The following is a 21,830-nucleotide window of genomic DNA, read 5'->3' as shown; positions in this document are numbered from 1 at the left end:
ACGTTCACAGTCAACCGCCTCAAACTAGCACACCTTGACCTCAACCAACAAGTAACTGTTCTAACCCTATGGCAGATAAGTCAGTTTCCCAAATGTACAAACTGCTGTTAACAAACTGTGGACTCGGCACCTCCAAACATTGGTTCTGGGGGGGGGGGGGGGGGGGGTGGGGGTGTTGGGATCATTTAACGGCCTGCACTGATCCACAACTGAACTGGGTCACAGAGATGCAGGCTCACATTGGGCTGACATCACAATGGTCCCGGTGGGGGAGGGGGGGGGCGCAAAGGATCACGGGAGTGGTGCTGATAAGCTCTCAGAGAGTTCCGTTAAGTCAGTTGATTGGTTCAACTCTCTCACAGCTTCTGTGTGTGTTTTTTTTTCTTTCATTCACTGCACAGCATACCGACAACACAGCTATCAAATTATACATTGTGCAAAGTCTTGATCCAATGGTAAGGAAGCACAAGTCAACCAGAGACTCGGCTCTAGAAAGACAAGGTCAAGAGGCTTTAACAGTGCACTTCCTCAAGCTGAGAGATTTGAAGAGTGAAAAAAAAGAAACTAAAATAATTGAGAAGCCAGTCATAATAAACGTTCATGACAATACAAAGAGAAATGGAGAGGGAATTGGTTGAAGCATTTAAACAGGAAAAGGAGAAAACATCTAAAGTTTTAGATAGCTTATCATTAACAATATGCAGTGAAAGTTCATGGATTAAATTGTTTGATATTGATTAGCATGGCATTAACTGCTCTAACCATGGGAATTTTGAGTGGAAAATTAATATACGGCTCTAGACTTGGCCCCTCTCTCTCCATTCAGGTTTACAGTACTCATTTTTATTCTATTATCTGACACATGAACAACGCATTGAACAAGTTATGATTCAGGAGTCAAAGCCTACAACTTCACACAGTGGCATTACAACAGGAAGCCGCTGTTTTCTGCTGTTGAGTAAATGGTTCACGTTACCTCACAAAATGCAAGTGCAATGAAAATCAAAGGTTTGATGTGATTTGGATCAAAGTGGTGGTGGGGAGAAGGAGATTCTCTCATTACTAGCTGGCACACCTGGAAGCCTTGAAGGATTTGAGCCTCAGCCAAATTTAAACAACTGATTATCATTTGCTTATAATGTCTTGGCAAAGTGGGCAGGAACTGCACTGAGCAAGAGTCAGTGCCTCTGACGATCCATGTGAACAATGTTCGGAGGTTTCCAAGCTCATACGAGTCAGTAGGAAAGCACGTCAATTTTAATCTTCCTTATTTGCCCCATGTACTGTAAGTTGGGCAAAAAGTAACTGTATTTTATAATTCTTAATGGACTTTTCTGACTATCCCGCTGCTCTCTACCTTGCTTCAAGAGTTGGCCATATAGAGGCTTCCTAAATGCCAAGTAAAAGTAAAGTCAAGTTCAACCACCCCCTCCCCCTACCCCCAACCTGTAGCTGTTTAAAGCCAGCCAAAATCAAGTCTGGACTGAAGGGTGTAGCTTTGGAGAGGTTACTGTATGTTTTTAGAAACCTAGCAATTTAATGGACTGGTCAATATAAAAAATGGTGATAAATGCTGTTTCTTTGCATAAATATTAAAATCAGAATTAGAATTTATTGTCATGAACATGTATTATGAAATTTGTTGTTTGTGGCAGCGTTAACACAATAGTATTGGTCAGGATATTCTTGGGAGAATATCAAAAGACAAAGATGGAAAGGAAGCATTATTTCACTTCAAAAGCAGCAAAATTTTAATTAGAGGTCTAAAAGCAAATATTTGTGTTTTTAAATATTCAAGCAGACCAGGCCACACTTCCTCTGGAGAAATAAAACAATGCAACATGCCATTGAAGATAAAAGGAGACTCGATTGTCCACACCACTTAGAGAAAAAAGAATCAGCGGGGGCTTTCTTGAAATTGCTGTCTAAACAAGTTATTGGAACTGGAGGGGGAGAGGAGTGAGGAGGGGGTTGTGGAGGGCCAGGGCACCAGAGGAATGAAAGTGATGAGTAGGGTGGCTGTGAATGGGGGAGGGGGAGAAGGCAAGTGTTGCACGGAGGAAAGTGGAGAAGGAGGAAGCAGAATGAGTTGTTGAAGGACAGGATGGTGAGGGGTGTGCTTTTTTTTGTGATGCAAGCACCTCAGGAAACTGCTGTGTAATAAACAGAGCAATAAAGGAGAGGCTGTTCAGCCCATGTAAACATGATACCCAAGGTAAACTAAAACCATGATGCATATCCTTCCATTTTCTGTATATCAATATTTATCTTGAAGTTTCTTAAACTTGGGCATTGTATCTGCTTCCACCACGAGTGTAGGCAGCCACGCATCTTTAAAGTCTTCCTCCCCCTCAGCTATTGATGCCTCTAAGATTTTATAAACTTCTATGAGGACACCATTAGCCTATGATGCAGAAACTTGAATAAAGGAGATTTAACATCTAAAGATTTTTGCACAAGCATCTTCTACTCCTCGCAATAGGCATATATAATAATATTAATAATATTAAACTCCAACAGCTGCTTGAAGACGACAACCATGACTTTTCCCAAGTAGAGCCAGAAATGAGCGAGTGTTATAACCATATCACCTATGAAGGAGAAGCAATTAAATGTACTTGTCAATACACAAAAGCGCTGGAGAAAATCACCACAGAAAAGATATATAACCAATATTTCGGTCCTGACCCCTTCGTCATGGCAACACTTGCCTTCTCCCCCTCCCCCATTCACAGCAGACAGGCACCCAAATAAAAAGGTGGGGGATGAATGAAGAAGGAGCAGGGGTAGGAGCACAGGCCAACAGCCAGACACGACTTGGAGGGCAGGAAAGAAAAGTTGAGAATTAACTGGAAAAAAGGAAACTGGAGGATGCCCAAATAGAATATGAGGTGATGTTCTTCCAATATGCGGGAGCTTTCAGTTTGGCAGTACGTGAAATGATGGACAGGTATGTCGGCATAGGAATGGAGTAGGGAACTGTAATGGTTGGCCACTGAGAGATCCAACCTTTGCAGCAGACTGAGTGAAGGTGATCAATGAAACGATCTTCTGATCTGTGTTCAGTCTCTCCAAAGTAGAGAAGGCCACAAAAGGAGCACTGAATGCAGTAGATGATCCCTGCGGATTCACGTATTGTTTCACTTGGAAGGACTGTCTGGGGCCTCAAATGGAGATAAGGGAGGAGTTGTGGGTGCAAATGTAGCATTTTCTGAGGTGCCTGAGAGCTGGCTTCAGCGACGTAGAGGTCAGTTTACCAGACCACAATACACCACCCTTGTCTGCAGTTTTGATAGTGAAGTTGGGATTGGTGTAGAAAGTGTGGAGTGCAGAGCATCCCAAGGGGTTGAGATTAGAATAAGTGAGGGGAGTGGTAGCCAAGAAGGTTGATGTCTCAATAGCAGTTAGAAATATAAAGATCCAGGCTAGGCAGAAACCTGGATCGAGGTGTCCAAGGGGAGGAAGGTTTAGGGCGGGAGAAGGGATCTGTAATGGGAGGTGGATGCATGGAGACAACAGAAGAAGAGTTCAGCATCATAATGTGCACAAAATTTGTTGAGATATGGGAGGGAGGGGGGGGGGGCGAAGGAGAGACCTCTTCTTAGAACAGAACATCTCTGAGAGAGGAAGGTCAGAGGGGATGCAGGGGTTAGAGTGGGGGCCAGGTGGGATGCAAGGGAGGAAATGGAGGGTTGGGACGACAGAGGGGGAAGGAGGGAGGGTGAAAGATAACTGTTCATTTCTGATTGATTAATTAGTGGACTGAATAACAAGAGTGATAGATGGGGATTATTTGCCAACCTCTTAAAATAAAACTAACTTTATGCACAAAGGACAAAATTCAGCCAGTCAATAGAGACATTTTATGCCATACTAGCTATGGCATAAAACTTTGATCATCTTTAATAAATGGAGATCAAGCAGAATGTTGCTGTCCACAGTTGTCACTGAGATATCTGCTGTTTAAATAATCCATTGAGGGACTGATTTGAGTAATTTGCATTATACAATTATAGTTATTTATATGAAATAAAATTACTATCTTCCTTACCTGGCAAAAAATAAAATGAGAGATCATGCACCATTCTCAATGGATGGAGGTTATTCTCAACTTCTTTAACAATACAATAGCATATTATAATTAGGTTAATTTATGGTTCAAAAGCTCAAAATTAATATTATTAATAGTTCTGGGAATTGAATTGGCATGGAGTTCTTTTGATGTCAACCACTGTAACAAATTTCGCACTTTATAACAAATTGTTCTGAGATCAAAAGTGTAGAGCTTTTTGATATCTGAATAATGAACGACTCCATCACGTACAGAGCACAAACTAGTTTACAGGAACTGACGAATTATAAAGTTATGCCTTAAGATTTCACCTATTAAAAGGAACTTTTCCTCCCAGACATTGAAGGGTTAACGATCACTCAATTATGAGGCATGAAAAATGCTTGTGCAAAATTCTTTTTACATGAAGTTTCCAATACACTTCAGCTGCAATTTTGACACTAAAATTACAGTTGAACTTAAGATAATAAACCGAAAGAAAATTTGGAAACAACCTTCAATGGAAAGGGAGGAGTCATATGATGGAGTAGTGACCGGTAGGAGAATACCAGCCCTCTCTGAAAAAAACGCAAAGCTAAAGAAACACAAAACACAACAAATAAAAGATAAAGGTGTAGAGAAAAGAATGAAAATGGCACCCAAGAAGGAAAAAGAAAAACAATGGGGAAAAAAGGAAAGACACCAGAAAAGAAAAGCCTTACCTGCATGAGGAGGCAGGGAGCCGCCGTGGAGAGAGAAGCCCGCTCCCCGAGGTTAGTGGTGATCCCGCAGAGTCACGACCTCCCGACCGCGGGACTGCAAAAATGGTTCTCTGAGCCAAACAGAAGTGCGCAACTGCGAATGCGCGAGGAATTGTGCATGCGCAATGCGCACACCAAGGAAAAGGAAAACAACGATGGGAGAGGGGCCCAGCTGTGGAGTGAACTTACACAGCGCGACCAGCTGAGAGATGCCCGACAGCAGGGCTCTCAGCTGAAAGAAGAGGAAAGCAACAGGAAAGGGAGTGATAAGAAAGAAAAACAGCAACAGGAAGCCCAACAGATAACTAGCCCAGAAGAAGAGGTCCAACAACAAGAAGCCATGCAAAAAAACACCCAACAAAGTGAGGCAAGCAGCTCAACAAGAAAGTCAGAAGAGACACAGATACAAGGAAGAGAAGTAGAAGACAAAAATACAGGTGCAGACACAGAAGAAGAAGATCAAGCTCTGCACAGAGGAATAGAAGGTAAAATAGATGGACAGTATATAGATTTAAAAATATTTCAAGAACAAATGAAAGCATTAAAAGAATGGTTGACATTAGAATTTAGTGAAATGAAAAGAAAAATGAAAAGTACAGAAGAAAAAGTGAGTAGAATAGAGCTGGTCATGACAGAAATAGGGAAAGGATTAGAAAATATGGAAGAACAAGAAATGGCTGTAGAAATGAAAGTGAATGACAAGAAGAAAATTGGAAGAAAGTGACAAAAAAGTTAGAGTCACAAGAGTTGTTAGCTCAAAAGATTGATATAATGGAAAACTATAGTAGGCGAAACAATATGAAAATAGTGGGCCTATAGGAAGATGAAGAAGGCATAAAATGAAAGAATTTATAAAAGAATGGATCCCAAAGGTCTTGGGAATGCCAGAAATACAGGAAGGAATGGAAATAGAAAGGGCACACAGAACACTAGCCCCGAAACCACAGTCACAACAAAAACCAAGATTCGTTTTAGTAGAATTTATGAGATACACGACAAGAGAAAATATATTGGAGAGGGCAAGGAATAAAATTAGAGAAGACAAAAAACCATTGGAATACAAGGGTCAAAATATATTTTTTTACCCAGACATGTTTTGAACTCCTGAAGAAGAGGAAGGAGTTTAATACAGCAAACTTGATCCTATGGAAAAAAGGCTATAAATTTATGTTAAGATATCCAGCTGTGCTTAAAATATTTATCCCTTGGGAGCAAAACAGACTGTTCTCAGATCCAGAAGAAGCACGAGAATTTGCAGAATGCCTGCAGGACAGAAGTAGAGATGAAGAGACCTGACAAAAATGAAGAATGATGACAAACTACATATAAAGATGTAAAAATAATGTATAAGTAAGAACTAATGAAGGAAAAGAAAAGGGAAGTAAGGGAGAGGGAGAAAAAAGGAGGGGGGGAAGAAAAGAAAGAAAAGAGGGTAAGCTTTGTTAAATATGAAGATAAAAGGGTTGGGTAGGAGAGAATAACAGTCACTGCGAAATAGTTGACGCTTGCGAGTGGGTTCACAATCTGAATGGACAGGGGAGTTGTGGTTGCCTGGCAAGGGACAAGGGCAACTCAGAGAGGGGGGGACACTTGGGGTTAAGGGAATTTTAGATGTGTGAGTTGTTGAAGTATTTTATGTTTTAGAAGTGTTGTTATATATTGAGTTCAAAAAGGGAAAAATGAGAGATGAAAATGGGGAAAAGGGGAAAGGGGGTGGTGAGGAAGTGGAAATGAGGTGTAAACAGAGTATGAGATGCCCAAGTTGAACTATATGACTATAAATATTAATGGAATACATAACCAAATCAAAAGGAAGAGGCTATTAAATTTGCTGAAAAAAGAAAAAAATAGATATAGCATTCATGCAGGAAACGCATCTAACTGAAGTGGAACATAATAAATTAACGAGAAACTGGGTAGGGCATGTAATGGCAGCATCATATAATTCAAAAGCCAGAGGTGTAGCTATATTAATCAATAAAAATGTACCAATCAAAATAGAGGAGGAAATAATAGATCCAGCAGGGAGGTATGTAATGATAAAGTGTCATATATATTCAGAATTCTAGAATTTGGTCAATATATATGAACCTAATGAAGAGGATCAAAAGTTTATGCAAGATATTTTTTTGAAAATTGTAGATACGCAGGGGAATATATTGATAGGAGGGGATTTTAACCTTAATTTGGACCCAAAGGTGAATAAAACTGGACAAAAGACTAGCAAAAAGAATAAAGTGACCAAATGTATGGTTAAATCAATGCAGGAAATGCATCTTTTGGATATACTCAAGGATTGATATGTTCCTGTTGTCAGCCCATATCCAAGGGAGAGTTAGGAAAACGAAATATAAAGCTAGATTGTTATCTGATCATTCACCCCTGTTATTAGCAATAGAACTGGAGGACATCCCACCAAGAACATATAGATGGAGATTAAACTCCATGCTAATTAAAAGACAGGAATGTAGAGAATTTATTGAATGCCAAATTAAAATGTACTTTGAAATAAATACGGAATCAGTGAAAGACAAATTTATATTATGGGATGCAATGAAAGCTTTCATTCGAGGGCAGATAATAAATTATGTTACTTAGATGAAAAAGAACTACAATCGGGAAATAGAACAGATGGAAAGGGAAATAGTAAGTACAGAAAAAGAACTAGCAACAAGGGATGATATAACAAAAAGAAGAGAAGGACAAAAAAATAAAATATGAAACATTACACAAGGTGGAGAAGAACGTAATGAAAATAAAGCAGAAGTACTATGAGCTAGGAGAAAAAAATGCACAAAATACTAGTGTGGCAGCTTAAAACAGAACAAGCTAAAAGAACAGTATTGGCATCAAGGAAAAAGGACAAACAAATTACATATAACCCAACAGAGATCAATGAAAACTTCAAGGAATTCTACGAACAATTATACTGCACTGAGAATGAAGGGAAAGAAGACAAAATAGATGAGTTTCTAGCTAAAATTGAACTACCGAAATTCAAAGAGGAGCAAAACAAATTGATAAAACCATTTGAAATAGAGGAAATTCAGGATATATTAAAAAAGCTGCCGAACAATAAAACACCTGGACAGGATTGATTCCCAATAGAATTCTATAAAACATTTAAAGAGTTATTAATTCCTCCTCTCCTGGAAGTAATGAACCAGATAGAAGAAACACGAAACTTGCCAGATTCATGTAAAACAGCAATAATTACAGTAATACCAAAGACAGGGAAAGATCCACTAACTCCAGCATCATATAGACCAATATCTCTACTTAACTCAGATTATAAGATAATAGCAAAACTATCTGCAAACAGACTGGCCAACTGTGTACCAAAACTGGATTGATTAAGAAAAAACAAACAATGGAAACAATGGACAATGTCTGTAAGTTCATTAATTTAATCCATGCAGTACAAGAAAATAAGATACCAACAATGGCTGTTGCTTTAGATGCAGAGAAAGCTTTTGACAGGGTAGAATGGAATTATTTATTCAAAGTATTACAGAGGTTCAACCTACCTATTAATTGGGTTAAAGCATTATATAAGGGACCAATGGCAAAGGTGACAGTAAATGGATATATATCGAACCAATTTAAATTAAGCAGGTCAACTAGGCAGGGATGTCCACTATCTCCATCACTGTTTGCTTTAGCAATAGAACCATTGGCAGAACTGATAAGAACAGAAAATAAAATAAAATGGATAAAAATAAAAGAGAAGGAATATAAAATCAATTTATTTGCAGATGACATCATATTAACAGAATGATGCTCTTAACAGAACCTGAAATATCAATAAAAGAATTACATAAGAAATTGAAGGAATATGGAGAAATATTGGGGTACAAGATCAAAGCAAATAAAAGTAAAGCGATGCCAATGAATAATGCGGATGACACAGAGCTTAGAAAAGAATCACCATTTTAATGGCAAACACAAGCAATCCAATACCTAGGTATTAGATTAGAAAATAATTTAGGCCACCTATACAAATTAAATTATCTGCCATTAATGAAGAAATTACAGTATGACGTAGAACATTGGAAAGAATTGCCACTAACATTGATAGGGATGGTAAATTGCATTAAAATGAATGTCTGCTCAAGGATACAATACCTATTTCAATCATTACCAATTCCCTTAACAGAGAAATTCTTCAATGAACTAAAGAGAATAATAAGGAAATTCTTATGGAAAGGGGGGAAACCGAGGATAGCGCTAGATAAACTAACAGAATGGTACAAACAAGGTGGTTTGCAGCTACCAAACTTTAAAAAATATTATAGAGCAGCACAATTAATGTATCTATCAGATTTTTATCAAACAAGGGAAAAACCAGTTTGGACCAAGATAGAGCTGGATAAAATAGGGGAGAAGGTACCGGAACATATACTTTATAAGTGAGATGAAAAACTGGTGCAATATAGAAGTTCACCAGTACTGCACCATTTACTCAACATATGGAAGAAGATTCACGTAGAAATGGAAAAAACAAATTACCAACTACCAAAATTATTATTGATGCAAAATCAACTAATCCCTTTCACAATAGATAACCTTTCTTTTAGAGAATGGGAGAGAAAAGGAATTAAAAGAATAGAAAATTGTTTTTTGGGAAATAATTTATTATCATTTAAACAAATGAAGGACAAATATGGAATAACTCATGATACAATGTTTGCATACCACCAACTGAAAACCTTCTTAAAGGACAATTTGGGAAGCAGGCTGAGATTACCAGAAGGAAGCAGCTTTGAATATGTGATTACAGAAACAGTGATAATAAAAAGATTTATAACAAACATGTACATCAAGCTGCAAGAGAAAGAAAATGATGAAATAAGCTATAAACCCAAACAGAAGTGGGAAAAAGATTTAAACATAAAGATAAAAAAATGAAATATGGGAAAAGTTATGCTCTGGAACTATGAAAAATATAATAAATACGAGGTTACGCATGATACAATATAATTGGTTACACAGGCTATATATCACGTCCCAAAAGTTAAATAAATGGGACTCAACAGATAGATGTTTTCGCTGTAAGAAGGAAATGGGAACAACAGTACATGCAATTTGGACATGTGAGAAAGTGGAAAAGTTTTGGGAAGATCTAAATCAGGTATTAAATAAAATCACAAAGCAACATACCAAAAAATCCAGAGATCTTTCTCCTAAGTAATATAAGAAGTAAAGAATTAGGCCTCAAACTGGATGAAGTGCAAAAAAAGATTTATTATGATAGCCTTAACTATAGCAAAAAAATGTATAATATCAACTTGGAAATCAGAAGAGAGCCTGAGAGTTCAGCAATAGTACATAGAAATGAATAAATGTATTCCATTGGAAAAAATAACATTGAATTTAAAAAATAAAGTCACATTATTTGACAAATTTTGGAACCGTACATGGAACACAACAGAGAGGGCCTACCGCGGACCTCCACCCCCGAAAATAATAGAATGAGAAGACGAAATGACCTGATCCAGTGTGTAAAAGTAGATGACACAATTTTCTTGTTTATTTTCATTGTGTGATGACATTATTTAATGGGTTTATTGTATTGTATATGTTGAACGTTTAATGGGTTTGGAGGATGGTGGGAAGGGGGGTAGGGAAGGTGGGGGGGGGGGAAAGGGGAGAAAATGCCACTGTGTATATTTAAGAGGGAAATGTTTGCATGTATTTTGATTGATATGGTTCATAGTGTGAAAAATAAAAAAATAACATTTAAAAAAAAACCTTCAATGGAAAACCATAATATTTAAACTTTTAAATCTTAAGCATTTGAAATATGCCAAATTAACTGTAAAACATTTTCTGTCAGAAAATGTTTCACAGTTAATTTTCAGCTTTCTCACGATCAATGTCCAATCACATCAGAAACATGGATCCACTCAAAATTCACAGATCTGCCTTTGAGCCAAGTCAAGCTTTGCTTGGGCGTTGCAAATCGAGGCCTGACCCTGCTCAACATACCCTGTGAGAGGCAGCACTAGAGAAGAATGCAGAAACTGAAATTAGGTTATATAAGTTTGTCTTCACTATTTTGTATGGTGGTGTGAATTAACCCAAAAGGAATGACGATTTAAAAACCAGAGAATAGTTAAATGACATTTATGTCTACAGTAGTCCAGGTGAATATATGTACAATCAGTATTGAAGTACATGAGGCTGTTACAATGACGTACTGAGTAATTCAAGTAACTTAATTTGTTTTTGTTAATGTATGAAAGCAAAATCATTGGATGACATAAACTTCTGATGGTAAGAGCATTCAAGTCTCATTAAACTACGTTACAAAACAAATTGCTGTTGAAATGAGGTTGTGTAACACTCCCACAGTATTACTCAGCAGTGTCGACTTGTTCGCCAATGCAAACCACAGTTCGCTGTGGCTCATTGTACCAGAAAACAATCCGTGAAGGTGCACTCACAGTCACCATTGTGCAGACGTGATAGTGGACCGGAATTTTGTGCACACTATTATGGGGGGGAAAACAATTGAGATTTCCATTCAAAATATTGGCATTTTTGGTCAAACCTTTTTATGTGCTTTTTCTGAAAGTAGTGGAGAAACCTTATTAAATTGCACACAAGAGCTAAACAAGGAAGTCTGCAGATGCTGGGGTTGAGTGCAATGCCCAAATGTGCTGGAGAAACCAAAATGGGTCACTCAGCATCCAAAGGAAGTAAAGGATAACCAACATTTCAGGTCTGGACCTTTCATCAGGGGACCTGCCAAGTTTCTCCAGCACATTTTTGTGTTGCTCAAACTGTTCCCAAGGACACGTTATAATAACTCCAAAAACCTGTAATGTATCATAACTAATGAGAAGCAGACAGCAACTATCTTTCTTGTGTGATTCCAACCACAAGGTGGTTTTCTCCTCCATGCCTATTCGTTTTCTAATGCTGTGAATTCCCAGCAAGTTCCTCGCTAAATTATGCATGGAGTCCTGTAGAGAAGAGTTGTGACAGATGCAGCACCATCTCGGCTCTCCAACCTCTGCAGATTAAGCCCTGGATCCATGTACATGAAATTTTAAAACAGTCTAGTGCTAGTGATGTGAACAGAATTCCTAGTTCTAGCTAGAAAGGTTTTCCCCTTGAGCTACGTGCTAGTTCCTTAGGGATTTGGGACACTCAGTAACTAAATGGATGCAGAGGAAGTTTTGTTTCCCCTACTCTGCTTGCCAGCCTAGAAGAGTAAAGCAGTGGTCTGCAAGGATCCATAAATATTATTGACTTTCTTTGTATTGGCTGGTGTACCTTTTGAATAAAAAATTACAAAATTTTCTCAGAACACGTTGAGGCTTAATTTTTACGTTAAACCACTAATTTATTTGAGAGTGCTGTAAACTATAATAACCTAACCCAAACCAGGCTGGAACAGAACAATTTTCAGTTCCCTTTTTCATTGGTGTATAGCTTTAATCAACATGGACACAAAATTTATCGAAGGAGTTGAGAAACTCATTGACCAACCAAGAGATACAGTGTATCACAATATCTAGAAACAGTTTTAAAATATCAAAACGCTCATTAATATATTGAACAAGGAAAGAATTTCAACCAACTCTACACATGACAAAAGAAGGATGTTTTGTTTCAGATATCACGAGAAAGTATCATTACTATGCAATTGTTAGCAGCAAATGCACGAATAACTTTGAGCAAATCAGACATTATCTCATTCAATTATATATCCTTGCATTTTTGACCATCATTAAACATTTTTTTAAAAATTACCCATGACCAAATAGATTCTGTTGGACTCCCAATATACACGACTTCTTCACTTTCCTCTTCTGTCATTTTCTTTTTTTGTAAGCAATTTCACTATATGATTTCCAAATCTGAGTTTAAAACCAGTCCTGACTTCCAAGCACTTGCACAGCACTGTGGTTTCTGCAGAAACCTTGTGGCCGTGTATTCAGCAGGTTGTTGATCATGTTTATGTGCTAATTTTACATGATCAAGTTCGAGAATGGGCATCCAAGCAGAAACCTGAGTAGGGAGTCAGGCTGCAGTCATTGCTAATCTGACCCCCAAGATATTCCAGTCTCACTAAGTAACAAGCTGAATGCAAGTTTAACAGAAGCCAGGAAAATAGATCAACAACTTCATCATGAAAAACCTTCATAGATTAGTTCATGTTTTATAATAAATATTTTAAATTTCATAATTTAGTTGAAAATAATAATGGAAGAATGAATAAAACAAAACCAAATAATCACTTAACTTTAATGGTTATGTGACTGTAAAAAGATGTTCCAATTCTTGCAACCAAAATCAAGGCATTTAATTTCATGCAAGCATTGAGGCAATATTGGTAATTGGTTAATATAATTAAAAAAGGATTCATTCATTATATGAAGGAGAAAGACAAGACTCAGTGGCCAAAACATCTTAATCCAGTGTAAATATACAAAGGTGGCATCATGTATCAAATGAGTGAGTCTAATTACATTCTTCTTTGGGGTGTTTTACTTACAGCAATGTGCATAACTTGCTAGAATTCTGTTTTACTGCAGCTAGGTTAAATTTGAATCACGCGGATTACATATTGAATTAGAGAAGCAAACGTTTTCACCGCTCCTCCAATTACTTCAACAGGAGTTGTGCACCATCCACTTACATGTTAAGATTGAAACAAGAGAAGTTCCAAGGGCATTCACCCTGTGATATTGCTCAAAGCATGCAAGGTCAAGAAGTGTGGGGGTGGGAAAGAAAGGGTGGAAAAGAACAGCAAAGACACAAATGCTTTTGTAGTTCAAGCACTTTCCATGACAGTTTCTCTATAACACCAAGGATAGTGTTGTTTTCAGCTGATCGTGGCTTGGAGAGTTTTATTCAATGGCATTAACTATTGTTCCCATCAAAAATATAATGGAGAATTGTTTACTTCTATTTGTTGCAAATGTTTTTCTTCCTCACAATATTCTATAAGAATGGCTTGATTGTAATTTTTTTTAAGATGAACAGTCCTTTATGAAACTAAATTTAATGAAATTTAAACATTTGCATGAAAATTTTTGTTCTCTATTACAAGATGACAAACCAATCTTTCAAGTGGACCTCAGTTCTTCTGTCATCTGGTGTGTGCCTTTAATACTAGACAAACAACAGCCTGGTCCAAATAAGACAACAAAGAACCATTTGTTCGTTCACATGCTTTTGAAATATGCTATGATAATACTTCTGTTGTTACAGAAATCAGTGGTTCATTTTACCCAGGCCAAGAATTTCTATGGCATTCTCATCATCCACAGCCTTCATTCAGCCTGAAAAGTAATAGTCTTCAAGTTATTCACAGATTTGTTTGCAGGATATAAATATAGATTAGGAAATGCACTACAAGCAAAAAAAAAGATTTTATGAATTCAGTGATCCAAAACCAGGGTTTCCAGTCTAAACATAGGGAACTCAAAGGAGAAGTTTAACGTCGAAAATTACATTAAAAGAGTAATGCTAAATAGAAAATGCTACAAAAATACAGGTCAGGCAACCAAGACGCAAAGTTAAGATATTCAATCAAATATCCTTTTGAGAAGCGAACTTCTTGGCATTTCCAGTATGTTACCTTATTTTCAGATTTCTAACATTTGCAATTTTATTTTGAATGACAGTAGATAGCACTTAAATGATATGAATTGCAACACGTATACATTATGTTGAGAAACAAAAGTCAACACGACTTCTTCTACTATCATTTTCCAGCATATCAACTTTCTCCAACAGTTTTTCATTCAGAGATTAAACTGATCATCGATTCTTCATTCACATTAAACTTCTTCTCTACATTGTACTTCTTTGTGAACATTTTGAATTTTATTTTCCAATTTATCAACATTATTTATCACCTTTGTCAAATCTGTTTTAACTTGCTTCAGTTCTGCAATTAAACAGATTACAATGATTCTGCAAAGAAAGTCCATGTATTTTAATTTCAGTTTTTCTCATTTCTTTCTTAAGAATCTTTTTTCTTGTCTCTAAATCATTCCTCTTCTGAACTTAACATTTCTTCTTCACTGTTATACTCTTCTGAAGCCTCCTCGACTGGAGAATTGTCACCTTCTTGCTCAGAAGCCGAAAGGCTGGACTGACCCTTTAAGAGACCCATTGTTTTTTTTCAATTTTTTTTCCTTCTTTAGCGCACATGCTCGACCTCTTGAGCATTTACCATAATTTTAACCTTTCCTCCGGCACCATCTTTACTGGACACCGTCAAGAGGGCTCTGGAGGAAGATCTCAGGGTCTTAGCTAGTGGACTCAGAGAAGACTTCATCAACAAGGTAGGCCCGATTTCTCTCTTCTTCTTTTCTTCAAATTGTTTTGTGGATGATACTTTTTTGGTGACATTTCTTTTTCTTCTGTTAATCACTTTAATGACTTTAAAGAACTTTTTTATTGGTTAAATATTCTTAATAAGATCTTTTTTTAATTGATCTCATGGGAGTCAATAGGTTGTGTGATGCTTCTCACAGCATCCATGAACAAATGATTACATGGCATCAATGGAGGATGTTACCTCAATGACATCATAAGTACAGGTTGGGATGACTCTGACCACCTATCCAACATAAAAAAGGTCCTAATCCAACTGCAAGAAACAAACGTCTGTCTGCAATAGGACAAAAGTGTATTTATGGCACCTTCTGTCACATATCTGGGCATTACCATTAACAGTGAAGGAGTCCAAATGGACACCACTGGTACTGAAGCTGTCCACGGAGCACCTTACTCAACAAATTGAGCTGAACTGCAGTCATTCTTGGGTTTAGTTAACCAATACTGGAAGTACATTCCAAGTATGTCAGCCCTCTGCAACCTGCTAAATTAATTGTTGAGAAAAGACCAAAAATGGAGTTGGAATAAGGAGACTAGTAATGCAGTGGATCACTTGAAAAAACTATTAACGTCCAGTAACAATTTTCTTGTCCAATATGACCCAGGGAAAGAAGTAACCCTTGCGGTGAATGCTTCGCCAGTCGGATTAGGAGTGGTCTTATCACAGGTAATGGAAAGACGGGAACAACTGGTGGCTTATGCCTCTGGTCTTTGACGATTTGTGAAAGTAATTATGCCCAGCTGGAAAAAGAAGGGCTGGCCATAATATTTGGTGTCAAACAGTTTCACCAGTACTTATATGGTAGAAAGTTTACACTGGTAATAGACAACAAACCAGTGAGTTTAATTCTAGGCCCCAAAAAGGGAATACCAGTGCTAGCTGCAACAAGGATTCAAAGGTGGCCCATGCTGCTAGCCAAATATGATTACTATTTGAACATAAACCAGCAACCCACCTTTACAAGAAATGGAGCAGGAAGATGAAATAATTAAATGGACGGCAGAGGCTACAGCTGTTAATCAAGAACAGATTAATCGCTTACCAATCACAGCAAAGATATCAGCAAAGAAGTACAAAAAGAAGCTATATTATCAAGGGTCCTTTACTTCATATCAAATGTGTGGCCTGAGGCTGAAATAATATTGGGAGAACTGATTGTTTATTGTGGAGAACCATCCCTACAAAATGGCAAAGAGCCATATTATCAGAACTCCACAACAACCACCCAGAGGAATGGTTCAGATGAAGGTGTTGGCACGTATGCGTGACTGATGACCCTCAATACATTAATATTGAATGGACAGTAAGGAGATGTAGCATATGTCAAGATATGCAAACCAAAGCTCCTCAAGCTGAGGCTAACCCATGGAAATGGCCATCACGACCATGGAATAGGATTTACGTTGGTTTTGCTGGTAATTTTATGGGAGAAAACTTCCTTATTGCTGTGGATGCACACTCAAAATGGCCAGTAGTGTCACCCGTGAGAAAAACAACAATGGACCATACAATTGAAAGTCTATGAAGTATATTTGCATCATATGGATTGCCTATTGAACTAGTTTCTGAGAATTGTCCACAGTTTGTATTAGAGGCTTTTAAAGAATTCCTACGCAATAACAATATTTGATATGTCTTGTCAGCACCCTATCACCCAAGCACAAATGGGGAAGCAGAATATTTTGTACAAACATTCAAAAGGGCCATGAAAACTATAAACACATCATGAAACATCAAAATTGCAAATTTTCTGTTGAGCTTGTGACAAAGTATGTAGGTATGTTTTTGGGAGATAAATTGGGAAAGGTTTGTTAGAGTAGGTTACATACGAACACTTTAAAACAGATCTTTTTTTAAATACTGGAGCTCTGCTAATGCTAGACATATCAGGGCCTCACAGCTTTTGCAAGAGCTTTGAAGAGTGCTCAAGAAACTTTACTAATGGAATGTTGTTTACAAAAGGCAACAGATGAAAGAGTTTGTCGGAGCCGCTTCTGTCTGGAGCTGTTGTAAGAGGGTCATGTGGTTTTGCAAGCAGAGAGAGTGAAACGGGCTTTTCTCTGTGTGTGTGTGTGTGTGTGTGTGTGTGTGTGTGTGTGTGTGTGTGTGTGTGTGTGTGTGTGTGTGTGTGAGAGAGAGAGAGAGAGAGAGAGAGAGAGAGAGAGAGATACACACAGAAAGATCACTTGTACAGTGTTATAGCCAGCAGAAGCAGCTGGGACTGGAACAGGACAAGCTGGCAAGCTTGTGGTAAGCCCCATTTTTGGAAGACGGCCTGGTTAAAGCCCTTGTGGTTCATGCAAGTGAAGAGGACTGGCTGTCTAATTAATGTTTCACTTGGAATAAGAGAAACAACAAGGAACTCTGTGGTGATCTGAAAGAAAGAGGTTATCATCTGGAGAACCCTGAATGGGCAAGTTTTGTCAGCAAGAACACTGAGGTGATTGATGGAAATACATCAGTTGTGGATGTCCTAAAACAACAAATCTCTCTCTGAAAACCGACAAGAACCTTCCTGAGCAGTAACCATTTGCCTTTCAAGCACCAAGGCCTGTTGAACTTTATAAATGTTAAATTCTGTGCACAGGCACATCCATCCTTTGCAACACCTGAGACAGGTATTACCTTAGTACATTACCAGATATAACACACTTATAGATAAACAATACATATCCAAGACAAATATACATACAGGTATATAAAAATAAATAAATATTGTTATGTGATTATTAGAGTCTTGGATGGTTAATGTGAGTAGTTCCTTTGGATGTTCAGCATTCTCACTGCCCGTGGGATGAAGGTGTTCCTAATCCTGATGGTGCTGGCTCTGATACTCCTGGATCTCTTCCCCGATGATAGTTGTTGAAAGATTCAGTGTGCAGGGTGGAAGGGGTCCTCAATGATTTTGTGTGCCCTCTTCAGACAATGATCCTGATAGCTTACATAAAAAGAGGATGTGTGGGGGGGGGGGGCGTGGGGGAGGGAGACCCCAGTGATCCTCTTAATTCTACTTAAAATTATGGAAGCGAATGCTGATTGGAAAGTGGTGCTGATCAATTATTAAGTTGGTACCAAGAGAGTTAAAAGAAAATGCACCTTAAGATTTCAAAAATGCTTTTCTAACACTTCTATATTGCCATGGGTTAAGCAAATTAATCTACAAATTTTCGCAGTATTCTTTATTTCATTAAATTCTAAATTTTATTTTGGAGTACCACCAAACTATAATGAGGCTAATTGGTATATTGTCCTGTCATCCTTAGTGGCTATATGCGAGTTGAGTAATAAATATTCCTGGAGCTGTACTTTTAGGGATTAAGTTATGGTGAATACACTGCCTCTCTACATGGGTCATGAACAAATCAGGTGTCAGAAATGACAGAGACTGCCACATTGTAAAATTGTTTTATCAGCTCCTGAGAGCAACACAATATTCTTTATAACATTTAAATAATTCAAAAGGGGAGTTGTCCACCTGCTACTGCCAGACATGGTAGTAGATTTATTAAAACAATATCTCAAACTTATCAAGATAACTTGATTATTTTAAAAACCTGCAGAACTTATGGTGAAATTTCTCTTTAAGCTCAAAGGTCCACACATTACCCCTCTTTTGTTGCGTCGCATTCTCATTCCAACACAGCTCAGTTACTGACAAACACTATGCAAACTTGAGTATAAATGTACTAGCTATGAGATGAAGCAACTAGCCTCAGTTTGTTTTTCCTTGCTAACACCATTCTTGACAGTGCCAAATTTCATAGCAACCTCTTTTTCAGCACGAACATGAATGCTCTACAGTATGACCATCTGAGGAGAGAACACTAGTTTGAACCTAGAATAATTAACATTAATCGACTAACACCCTCCACCCAAAAATAAGTTATTTGACACCTGCCCATGGTTTGTATAGGCCACTTCTAAATGTCTACCCTGGTGGGATTGGGATATTCAACAGGATCGGTGGAGGTGTGTTGACTCCAAAGCCCATATATTTGGTGAGGCTGGAAATGTGGTTTAAGAAAGACAACAAGCTTAAATGCCTTTTGTTAATGTTCAATGAAACCATGAAGAGACTCTTTGTGTGGACATTGAAATTACAGCCTACAAGCATAACTAAAACAAAACATATTGAGAAATAGATCAACTATTCCAAGATTGCAGCCAAATTCTTCAATATTGAAAGAAATGCTTCCTTTGGCTTTTCTATTATTAGTGAATTTCAACAGACCTGGAAAGTTGTATTGCTTGTCCTGCCAGCAATACTTAGACCTGTTTTTTTTATTTATTTAGCTGCCAGCAACAAAATGAGGTTTTTTTTAAAGCCAAAAGTAGACATTATTCACAATAAATTATTGAGAAGGAAAACCATTCAAAGTCTCTTCCTACTCTTGATACATTCCCGTCACTATACATGGTTACATTCAATTCTATTTAAACTATTACCACCACTGTGGCACATTGTTGCTTCTCCCCCTCTGTTGTTTGAGGATCTTCCCCATAGTCTCAGCTCTTCAATGCCCAGTAACAGAAGGACTCTCGACTATGGTCCTTCTCCACAGTTCCCTTGTGTTGGTTGCCCCTAACCTCAGTATGTACTTGTGCAGCCAGTTGGCAGAATTTCCCTCACTGACGTCTAAGTGTGTTTTGGGCACATCAAAGTGCATCTTTCTCTGAGCTGATGGTCTTCTAGCAGTTCTGGATGTCTGACTCTGCGTGCGTCCCCAAGGCTGCTTCGAGGGATGAACCGTGACAAGGACCTTGCATCCTTCTCCACACACTTAGCTAATCTGCATTCAGCAAAGAGGTGGATAATTGTCTTCTCTCCATTGCAGTGATCACAAGCACAACATGCATCATGGATGATGTCCCAGTCATGCAGGAAGGATCTGACAGGGAGGGCTCCTCTCACCTCCAGCCAGGCCATGTCCTGGCACTTGCTTGTGCGGCCTGGTGATGAGACATTCAGTCAGATAACTGATAGTCTGCTCAGGGAACCACTCCACTGGGCCTATTGAGTCCTCATCTCTCAACATCTGCAGGATGTTCAATGATGATCACTGTCTGATGGTCTTCAGGTCAAAAGAAATTTCCACAAAGGATAGGTGGTGTGGCAAAGTCCATCTTTCACAACATCTGGGACAGGTAGAACCTTTGCACATAGTGGCACTTGGGGCCGTCGTACTTTGGCTCCACTCATAGCCTGATACAGCTACACTCAGAGATAGTCTTTAGGATGAGGGCCACCTTTGGTACACTCTTGTTCCCATTGTCTGGCAACTTGCACATGGTGACCCTTCTGACCCTTTCCATCTTGGATCCCCAAATGAACTGGAAAACTGCTCTGGTGGCCACCCAGGCAGAGGTGTGGGGGATGGGCCACTCCTGCACTACATACAGCAGTACTGAGAGCACCTCACACCTGATGGCCAGGTTCTTTCCTATTACTGAGAGGGCGTGCTGGGCCCACAGACCTAATTTCTGGTGGACTTTTGCGATCCACTCCAATCAATTGTTATTGTATGCCTCAGACCCTCTGAACCAGATCCCCATCATCTTCAGGTGATCAGATATGAGGATAAAGGGGATGCTGCATGCCTCCACTGCCTGGCAACACAATTCTTCTCATGCTCTTGACCTTCCTGAAGGATTCAGAAAAGAGCTCTATGTACCCACACAAATCAGACAGGGGAGAGTGTGTAAGATATCTGGGGAAGATATCTGTTTCCCACCCATTGATTTGGACTGCACTATGGATATCCATGTACAGCAGTTTAATTCAATTCCAGATTACATCCACAAAGCCCATTTTTGGAGAGTACGTCCATCATATATATATGAAATATCCAATCAAAAGCCTTCTCCTGATTGAAGCTGAGCAGACAGCTGACCATTCCCCCATCCTGCATGTAGGACATGGTGTCCCTGAGCTGCATAAGGCTGTCAGAGATTTTCCTGCCCAGAACCATGCATGTTTGATCTGGATGGATTACCTGCCCCAGGGCGATGGTTTTGGACAGGATTTTGTAGTCCATGTTTAACAATGATATGTGTCTCCGATTCCTGAGATCCTCCTTCACCTCTTCTGTTTGAAGATAAGAGTGATGATGTCCTTCCTCATGAAGTCTGTGCCAAGAGCACTTTCATCAGCTCCCCTAGGGTAATTGGCTAGTCCAGACTTTCCCTGTTTGCTGTCATCTCCATTATAAAGGACAGGAAGTTTTGAGAGGTCATGCTGTACAGTTTAACATAAAAAGATTCTTGAGCAATATATTGTGTGGCGAATGAAGCTAATGCCAAAATAACTGACAATGAGGAAGCATACAGGAGTGAGATAAATCAGCCAGTTCAGTGATGCCACAACAACAACCTTGCACTCAATGGTAGCAAAACTAAGGGATTGATTGTGGAGTTCGGAAGGGGGAGAATCAGGAGAACACAAACCAGTCCTCATCAAGGGGTCAGCAGTGGAAAGGGTTAAGGACTTCAATTTTTTCTTAAAAGTTCAGAATTGAAGAGGTTCAAGGAATACTCCCCAGTTTTGTTGCGAGTTAGCAATATCAAGTAGCTTTTAACCATTTTCGACTTATCCATCTTTTGTTATACCAATTTCAAAAAATCTAGTTGATTTCTGCTTGCTTTGTCACAAAAACAC

The 21,830-nt window shown here is 38.5% G+C and overlaps 1 protein-coding gene across 5 annotated transcripts in view; it reads right to left on the bottom strand.

Annotated features, from left to right (window-relative positions):
• lpin1a (lipin 1a) overlaps positions 1-12,704 on the bottom strand; it is a 122,067-nt gene extending 109,363 nt beyond the window's left edge. For 2 of the 5 annotated variants that reach the window (XM_069886321.1, XM_069886325.1), the window contains exon 1: positions 12,574-12,703. In XM_069886321.1, the coding sequence (XP_069742422.1) occupies positions 12,574-12,639 (66 nt within the window). In that variant the 5' untranslated portion in view covers positions 12,640-12,703. Of the gene's footprint in view, positions 1-12,573 lie in introns of all 5 variants that reach the window. The other 3 variants (XM_069886322.1, XM_069886326.1, XM_069886327.1) reach the window with 2 other exon arrangements.
• Between the last annotated feature and the right edge of the window lie 9,126 nt (positions 12,705-21,830).

The sequence above is a fragment of the Narcine bancroftii genome, chromosome 6 (assembly GCF_036971445.1).
Source record: "Narcine bancroftii isolate sNarBan1 chromosome 6, sNarBan1.hap1, whole genome shotgun sequence".
NCBI classification, from domain to species: domain Eukaryota; kingdom Metazoa; phylum Chordata; class Chondrichthyes; order Torpediniformes; family Narcinidae; genus Narcine; species Narcine bancroftii.
The sequence above is the reverse complement of the archived record's forward strand: the minus strand, read 5'-3'. Positions and strand labels throughout refer to the sequence as shown.